The 10,000-nt window shown below is 48.2% G+C and overlaps 1 protein-coding gene across 1 annotated transcript in view; it reads left to right on the forward strand.

The window, feature by feature from the left end:
* The window catches only part of LOC138206039 (copine-8-like), a 71,741-nt gene that overhangs the window by 56,782 nt on the left and 4,959 nt on the right, over positions 1 to 10,000 (forward strand). Inside the window, exon 17 of the mRNA XM_069162486.1 lies at positions 7,761 to 7,863. Within this exon, the coding sequence (XP_069018587.1) occupies positions 7,761 to 7,863 (103 nt within the window). The remainder of the gene's footprint in view (positions 1 to 7,760; positions 7,864 to 10,000) is intronic.

The raw sequence follows: 10,000 nt of genomic DNA on the forward strand, positions 1-10,000 counted from the left end.
GGTGACTGAACGGTGTGAACGTTGACTGAACGTTGACTGAACAGTGACTGAACGTTGACTGAACGGTGTGAACGTTGACTGAACGTTGACTGAACGGTGACTGAACGGTGACTGAACGGTGACTGAACGTTGACTGAACGTTGACTGAACGGTGACTGAACGGTGTGAACGTTGACTGAACGGTGTGAACGGTGACTGAACGTTGACTGAACAGTGACTGAACGTTGACTGAACGGTGTGAACGTTGACTGAACGTTGACTGAACGGTGACTGAACGGTGACTGAACGTTGACTGAACGGTGACTGAACGGTGACTGAACAGTGTGAACGTTGACTGAACGGTGACTGAACGGTGACTGAACGTTGACTGAACGTTGACTGAACGGTGACTGAACGGTGTGAACGTTGACTGAACGGTGTGAACGGTGACTGAACGTTGACTGAACGGTGTGAACGTTGACTGAACGGTGACTGAACGGTGACTGAACGGTGACTGAACGGTGACTGAACGTTGACTGAACGGTGTGAACGTTGACTGAACGTTGACTGAACGGTGACTGAACGGTGACTGAACGGTGTGAACGTTGACTGAACGTTGACTGAACGGTGACTGAACGGTGACTGAACGGTGACTGAACGTTGACTAAACGTTGACTGAACGGTGACTGAACGGTGACTGAACGGTGACTGAACGGTGTGAACGTTGACTGAACGGTGACTGAACGGTGACTGAACGGTGTGAACGTTGACTGAACGTTGACTGAACGTTGACTGAACGGTGACTGAACGGTGACTGAACGGTGTGAACGTTGACTGAACGTTGACTGAACGTTGACTGAACGGTGACTGAACGGTGACTGAACGTTGACTGAACGGTGTGAACGTTGACTGAACGGTGACTGAACATTGACTGAACGGTGACTGAACGGTGTGAACGTTGACTGAACGTTGACTGAACGGTGTGAACGTTGACTGAACGGTGACTGAACGGTGACTGAACGGTGTGAACGTTGACTGAACGGTGTGAACGGTGACTGAACGTTGACTGAACGGTGACTGAACGTTGACTGAAATTTGACTGAACGGTGACTGAACGTTGACTGAACGGTGTGAACGTTGACTGAACGGTGACTGAACGTTGACTGAACGGTGACTGAACGTTGACTGAACGGTGTGAACGTTGACTGAACGGTGACTGAACATTGACTGAACGGTGACTGAACGGTGTGAACGTTGACTGAACGTTGACTGAACGTTGACTGAACGGTGACTGAACGTTGACTGAACGGTGACTGAACGGTGACTGAACGTTGACTGAACGGTGTGAACGTTGACTGAACGGTGACTGAACGTTGACTGAACGGTGACTGAACGGTGACTGAACGTTGACTGACCGTTGACTGAACGATGACTGAACGTTGACTGAACGGTGACTGAACGGTGTGAACGTTGACTGAACGTTGACTGAACGGTGACTGAACGGTGTGAACGTTGACTGAACGGTGTGAACGGTGACTGAACGTTGACTGAACGGTGTGAACGGTGACTGAACGGTGACTGAACGTTGACTGAACGGTGACTGAACGGTGACTGAACGGTGTGAACGTTGACTGAACGGTGTGAACGTTGACTGAACGTTGACTGAACGGTGACTGAACGGTGTGAACGGTGACTGAACGGTGACTGAACGTTGACTGAACGGTGTGAACGGTGACTGAACGGTGACTGAACGGTGTGAACGTTGACTGAACGTTGACTGAACGGTGACTGAACATTGACTGAACGGTGACTGAACGGTGTGAACGTTGACTGAACGTTGACTGAACGGTGTGAACGTTGACTGAACGGTGACTGAACGTTGACTGAACGGTGTGAACGGTGACTGAACGTTGACTGAACGGTGTGAACGTTGACTGAACGTTGACTGAACGGTGACTGAACGGTGTGAACGGTGACTGAACGGTGACTGAACGTTGACTGAACGGTGTGAACGGTGACTGAACGGTGACTGAACGGTGTGAACGTTGACTGAACGTTGACTGAACGGTGACTGAACATTGACTGAACGGTGACTGAACGGTGTGAACGTTGACTGAACGTTGACTGAACGGTGTGAACGTTGACTGAACGGTGACTGAACGGTGACTGAACGGTGTGAACGTTGACTGAACGGTGTGAACGGTGACTGAACGTTGACTGAACGGTGACTGAACGTTGACTGAACGTTGACTGAACGTTGACTGAACGGTGACTGAACGTTGACTGAACGTTGACTGAACGTTGACTGAACGGTGTGAACGTTGACTGAACGGTGACTGAACGTTGACTGAACGGTGACTGAACGTTGACTGAACGGTGTGAACGTTGACTGAACGGTGACTGAACATTGACTGAACGGTGACTGAACGGTGTGAACGTTGACTGAACGTTGACTGAACGGTGACTGAACGTTGACTGAACGGTGACTGAACGGTGACTGAACGTTGACTGAACGGTGTGAACGTTGACTGAACGGTGACTGAACGTTGACTGAACGGTGACTGAACGGTGACTGAACGGTGACTGACCGTTGACTGAACGATGACTGAACGTTGACTGAACGGTGACTGAACGGTGTGAACGTTGACTGAACGTTGACTGAACGGTGACTGAACGTTGACTGAACGGTGTGAACGGTGACTGAACGGTGACTGAACGTTGACTGAACGGTGACTGAACGTTGACTGAACGTTGACTGAACGGTGACTGAACGGTGTGAACGTTGACTGAACGGTGTGAACGGTGACTGAACGTTGACTGAACGGTGTGAACGGTGACTGAACGGTGACTGAACGTTGACTGAACGGTGACTGAACGGTGACTGAACGGTGTGAACGTTGACTGAACGGTGTGAACGTTGACTGAACGTTGACTGAACGGTGACTGAACGGTGTGAACGGTGACTGAACGGTGACTGAACGTTGACTGAACGGTGTGAACGGTGACTGAACGGTGACTGAACGTTGACTGAACGGTGACTGAACGGTGACTGAACGGTGTGAACGTTGACTGAACGGTGTGAACGTTGACTGAACGTTGACTGAACGGTGACTGAACGGTGTGAACGGTGACTGAACAATGACTGAACGTTGACTGAACGGTGACTGAACGGTGTGAACGTTGACTGAACGGTGACTGAACGGTGTGAACGTTGACTGAACGTTGACTGAACGGTGTGAACGTTGACTGAACGTTGACTGAACGGTGACTGAACGTTGACTGAACGGTGTGAACGTTGACTGAACGTTGACTGAACGTTGACTGAACGGTGACTGAACGGTGACTGAACGTTGACTGAACGTTGACTGAACGGTGACTGAACGGTGTGAACGTTGACTGAACGGTGACTGAACGTTGACTGAACGGTGTGAACGGTGACTGAACGTTGACTGAACGGTGACTGAACGTTGACTGAACGGTGACTGAACGGTGACTGAACGGTGTGAACGTTGACTGAACGGTGACTGAACGGTGACTGAACGTTGACTGAACGGTGACTGAACGGTGTGAACGTTGACTGAACGGTGTGAACGGTGACTGAACGGTGTGAACGGTGACTGAACGGTGACTGAACGGTGACTGAACGTTGACTGAACGGTGACTGAACGTTGACTGAACGGTGACTGAACGTTGACTGAACGTTGACTGAACAGTGTGAACGTTGACTGAACGGTGACTGAACGGTGTGAACGTTGACTGAACGGTGTGAACGTTGACTGAACGTTGACTGAACGGTGTGAACGTTGACTGAACGGTGACTGAACGTTGACTGAACGGTGTGAACGGTGACTGAACGGTGACTGAACGTTGACTGAACGGTGACTGAACGGTGACTGAACGGTGACTGAACGGTGTGAACGTTGACTGAACGGTGTGAACGTTGACTGAACGTTGACTGAACGGTGTGAACGGTGACTGAACGTTGACTGAACGGTGACTGAACGGTGACTGAACGTTGACTGAACGGTGACTGAACGGTGACTGAACGGTGTGAACGTTGACTGAACGGTGTGAACGTTGACTGAACGTTGACTGAACGGTGTGAACGGTGACTGAACGGTGTGAACGGTGACTGAACGGTGACTGAACGTTGACTGAACGGTGTGAACGTTGACTGAACGGTGACTGAACGGTGACTGAACGTTGACTGAACGTTGTGAACGTTGACTGAACGGTGACTGAACGGTGACTGAACGGTGACTGAACGGTGACTGAACGGTGTGAACGTTGACTGAACGGTGTGAACGTTGACTGAACGTTGACTGAACGGTGTGAACGGTGACTGAACGTTGACTGAACGGTGACTGAACGGTGACTGAACGTTGACTGAACGGTGACTGAACGGTGACTGAACGGTGTGAACGTTGACTGAACGGTGTGAACGTTGACTGAACGTTGACTGAACGGTGTGAACGGTGACTGAACGGTGTGAACGGTGACTGAACGGTGACTGAACGTTGACTGAACGGTGTGAACGTTGACTGAACGGTGACTGAACGGTGACTGAACGTTGACTGAACGTTGTGAACGTTGACTGAACGGTGACTGAACGGTGACTGAACGTTGACTGAACGGTGACTGAACGGTGACTGAACGTTGACTGAACGGTGTGAACGTTGACTGAACGTTGACTGAACGGTGTGAACGGTGACTGAACGTTGACTGAACGGTGACTGAACGGTGACTGAACGTTGACTGAACGGTGTGAACGTTGACTGAACGGTGACTGAACGTTGACTGAACGGTGTGAACGGTGACTGAACGGTGACTGAACGTTGACTGAACGGTGACTGAACGGTGACTGAACGGTGACTGAACGGTGTGAACGTTGACTGAACGGTGTGAACGTTGACTGAACGTTGACTGAACGGTGTGAACGGTGACTGAACGTTGACTGAACGGTGACTGAACGGTGACTGAACGTTGACTGAACGGTGACTGAACGGTGACTGAACGGTGTGAACGTTGACTGAACGGTGTGAACGTTGACTGAACGTTGACTGAACGGTGTGAACGGTGACTGAACGGTGTGAACGGTGACTGAACGGTGACTGAACGTTGACTGAACGGTGTGAACGTTGACTGAACGGTGACTGAACGGTGACTGAACGTTGACTGAACGTTGTGAACGTTGACTGAACGGTGACTGAACGGTGACTGAACGTTGACTGAACGGTGTGAACGGTGACTGAACGTTGACTGAACGGTGACTGAACGGTGTGAACGTTGACTGAATGGTGACTGAACGTTGACTGAACGGTGTGAACGTTGACTGAACGGTGACTGAACGGTGACTGAACGTTGACTGAACGGTGACTGAACGTTGACTGAACGGTGTGAACGGTGACTGAACGTTGACTGAACGGTGTGAACGGTGACTGAACGTTGACTGAACGTTGACTGAACGGTGACTGAACGTTGACTGAACGTTGACTGAACGGTGACTGAACGGTGTGAACGTTGACTGAACGTTGACTGAACGTTGACTGAACGTTGACTGAACGGTGTGAACGGTGACTGAACGGTGACTGAACGTTGACTGAACGGTGACTGAACGTTGACTGAACGGTGACTGAACGGTGACTGAACGGTGTGAACGTTGACTGAACGGTGACTGAACGTTGACTGAACGTTGACTGAACGGTGTGAACGTTGACTGAACGGTGTGAACGGTGACTGAACGGTGACTGAACGGTGACTGAACGTTGACTGAACGGTGACTGAACGGTGTGAACGGTGACTGAACGGTGTGAACGGTGACTGAACGGTGTGAACGGTGACTGAACGGTGACTGAACGTTGACTGAACGGTGTGAACGGTGACTGAACGGTGTGAACGTTGACTGAACGGTGACTGAACGTTGACTGAACGTTGACTGAACGGTGTGAACGGTGACTGAACGGTGTGAACGGTGACTGAACGGTGACTGAACGTTGTGAACGTTGACTGAACGTTGACTGAACGGTGTGAACGGTGACTGAACGGTGACTGAACGGTGTGAACGGTGACTGAACGGTGTGAACGGTGACTGAACGGTGACTGAACGTTGACTGAACGGTGACTGAACGTTGACTGAATGGTGACTGAACGGTGACTGAACGGTGTGAACGGTGACTGAACGGTGACTGAACGTTGACTGAACGGTGACTGAACGGTGTGAACGGTGACTGAACGGTGACTGAACGTTGACTGAACGGTGACTGAACGTTGACTGAACGGTGACTGAACGGTGACTGAACGGTGTGAACGGTGACTGAACGGTGACTGAACGTTGACTGAACGGTGACTGAACGGTGACTGAACGGTGACTGAACGTTGACTGAACGGTGTGAACGGTGACTGAACGGTGACTGAACGGTGTGAACGGTGACTGAACGGTGACTGAACGTTGACTGAACGGTGACTGAACGTTGACTGAACGTTGACTGAACGTTGCCTCGAGCTGCACCAGAAAGAAACAAGCACGTTAAAAAGAAAAAAGAAACTCCCCCGCGCGCCTCTGAAGATCCCGGCACTGTAAATAACGTTAAATGTCACACCTCCCACCGTTTCACAGATAAATGAATCCCTGCAGACACGTGGAGAAAAGATGTAGCAGCGCTTCAATATGAAAACGACCTGAAGCCTTATTAAAGCCAAATTTACAGCCTGCTGTTTTATTGAAGCTACAAGAAGCTGCTCTGTTTGAAATATTTAAAAGAAATAATGTATGCTTGCAGCAAGCTGTCAGCTGCACTCGACCAATTTACACAAACACCCGCTGACAAAAGGTTCCACGCTGTTTTGTAGTACAGTATTTTCCCACCCGACAGATCTGGTCTCAGGATCTTCAACACTGACTCTAACAAGCACTTTTCCCGCCTTTCATCTCTCGCTCTCCCTCTCCCTCTCGCCCGTCCGCCCACTCAGCCTCAGAATAGCTGCATTGTTCACTTCTGACTCAAACCCACGAAGAAGACGCCGCTTAAAAAAACGTGACACCGAGTCGCATCACCTTCAGAATTGCTCGACTGTTTTTGCGAAAAGTAAATAACGTCCTGCGACATCACGTCAAACATTTCACCCTGGTTCATATCTAAGAAAAGTGCTGGGAGCTGAAACAGAGATCCGACTCCCAGCTAGAACAACATATTACACGATATGAAGCATCAACATCGTTATGTCCAATGGATGCTTCTGTACGATATTAAATTCTCCGTGTTTTATATGAACTTTTCAGGCTGTCTGTTGGCAGCTTCATGTCCTGCTTCAATAAAACAGTTTGGAAGTGTTACTTTCATTAAAAAAAAAACACTGATTATTGAAATTAATACACACTGATGTCCAAAACTTTTCCAAAATAATTTGTGCAGCCAAAAGCTGGAAAAAAATGCTTATTTTTCCTTTTACATAACATTTATTAACGATGGCACTCCTCCTGTAATTGGACCGTTTGTAAAAAGCATCCTAATTTAATCTGATTTTATTGATCTCTGAGGGGTAATAAACGGATATGAGGTTTTATGTAATTGGTGATTGCTGAGTCGGGCTGCTCCAACAACTTCATATTGTACTTCGATAAAGTCGCTGCTTTCATTTAAATAAATCGACTCCACGTGACAAATAAACTGCTGAGCGGACAACCTGAGAAATAAACATTGATTGATTTAATATCAATAAAATGTAAAAATCCAAACTGTTTGCCCGTCTGACCTCTGACCTCTCGCGTCCCTCCATGGCAGGTATGCGTCGGCGATGACGGACGGCTCGCAGTACTTCATCCTGCTCATCATCTCTGACGGCGTGATCACCGACATGGCGCAGACCAAAGAGTCCATCGTCAACGTACGGCGCCACTTCCTGTTTTCTCTTTATTTTAATAATCAGTTCCTCCAGGAGTTTTTTTGTGATAAAAAATGTTTGATTTTGCAGCAGATTTTCTCAAAAATTGCAATGTAATGTAAAGTTGAGAATGAAAAATGTAAAAAAATGTTAGCACTACCTGATAAAGTAATAAATCTGTCATCACTTCCTGTGATAATAATCCTGCTGCACATCACAGAAATATTTTGGTTCTAATCTTTTTAATGAATTTATTGAATTTAGAGAACCGTGGAGATAAAAGTTCCTAAAAGCTGCTAAAAGTTCCTAAAAGGTCCTTAAAGTTCCTAAAAGGTCTAAAAGAACACATTTCACTTCCTGTTTCTCCTCTTGTTCCTGTTTCTCCGGTGAACAGAGTTTTATTTGGTGATGAAAACAGGAGCAGAGACTTTCTGGTTGAAATGAGGAGTTATTGTTGGTAATAGCAAGTTTTATTTGAAAAGACTTAATTTATGATGTTAATACTTTCAGCACAGATTCTGATGACGACATTTTTTGTGGAAAGATCGCAGCAATACAAAAAAAAAGACTCTAGTTTGCTTGAATTTGTGTTAATTATTGTGATCGCACGATTTCCTAGAGGGGCTGATTATTGTTTGAGCTTTATTTTGAAAATCATCTTAATTGGTAAACGTACAGTGATGTACGATGTTTGATGTTTGATCTGTGATTATTCAGCTGGTTTGCTAACGTGACCGTGATGACGATCCGATAAAGCAGCAAACACGTAAAACAGGGAGATGAAGAAAAGCTGCTGTGTTTGTCTTTTCTGTCTCTCATCTTCACTCATGAAGGAAAGGAGGAAGAGGAGGGGGTCAGTCTGCCCCCCTCCCCCATCCTGCTGCGTTCAGCTCTAATCACTCTGCTTTCTAATTAGAGTCATCAGAGTTAATGTGTGGAACCATTTTGGCTGAGCTCGTAAATTGCCCCCCCCCTCCACCCCAGTGATGTAATGTTATTGTAAGATTGGTAGAGTAATTATTTACTCGCTCGCGGAGGATCCTCGCCCCTCGTATCTCCAGCTATTTGTCCGTCCATCTCATAACCGCATGGAGTTATGAAACACTGAGGAGAAAAAAAGCTTCATTCATCACGGGAACTGTACTCCAACAAGATTTAATAAACAATATTGCGAGGCAGGGCAGCAGTTCAGCCGCCGCTCGGGGCGCCGGAGGAAGTAGACGGGAGTCATTTTTAAACTGTCAAGCTTTTGGGAAGATTTAGACAAAGTTGTAGATGCATGAAATTGGAAATCTGGAAGTGGCAGAAACAGGAGTCTTCACGGAGGGCAGACGGAAAACCGTCAGTCCGAACAAAGACGCCGAGCTTTTCCATCCAGTTTCCTGGACTGATACGCTCCGATTTACTGAAGCTTAGCGTGTGTAAAATCACATGCAAACGTCACGCCACCCGCAAATACATGTTCAAGCTGATCCACCAACAACGTGCAGTGAGGCTTGAGTCTTTTAAATGTGGGTGTGTCTACTTGAACGTGTAAAGTACCAGGATGTATTTTATGGTGAGAAGGAGACGCAGGAAACCAAAGAATACGCAGAGAACGAGGTTTTACACCCGTTTCAACATTTCTGATGTCAGAGGCAGAAATGATTCAGACATGTCGTCTGTCCAGAGATGATATTTCAGAGTTATTGATGAACTGAATGATGATTGACAGCCAACAGCGTGCTGTAGGTATCTCTGCTGGGATATCTCAGTCCTGTTCTTCAGGGAAGCTGGCCGGGTCCTGAACACATCGCTGTCCCTGGTCCTGAACGCGTCGCTGTCCCTGGTCCTGAACGCATCGCTGTCCCTGGTCCTGAACGCGTCACTGTCCCTGGTCCTGAACACATCGCTGTCCCTGGTCCTGAACGCGTCGCTGTCCCTGGTCCTGAACGCATCGCTGTCCCTGGTCCTGAACGCGTCACTGTCCCTGGTCCTGAACGCATCACTGTCCCGGGTCCTGAACGCGTCGCTGTCCCGGGTCCTGAACGCGTCGCTGTCCCGGGTCCTGAACGCGTCGCTGTCCCGGGTCCTGAACGTGTCCTACAGGTAGCTTAATAAGGTTCCCACTGAATGAAACCAAGTCATCACAGAAAGATCT

Source organism: Embiotoca jacksoni, unplaced genomic scaffold (genome assembly GCF_022577435.1).
Source record: "Embiotoca jacksoni isolate LCO1_2020_lvr unplaced genomic scaffold, fEmbJac1.0.p SCAF_3, whole genome shotgun sequence".
NCBI lineage: Eukaryota > Metazoa > Chordata > Actinopteri > Embiotocidae > Embiotoca > Embiotoca jacksoni.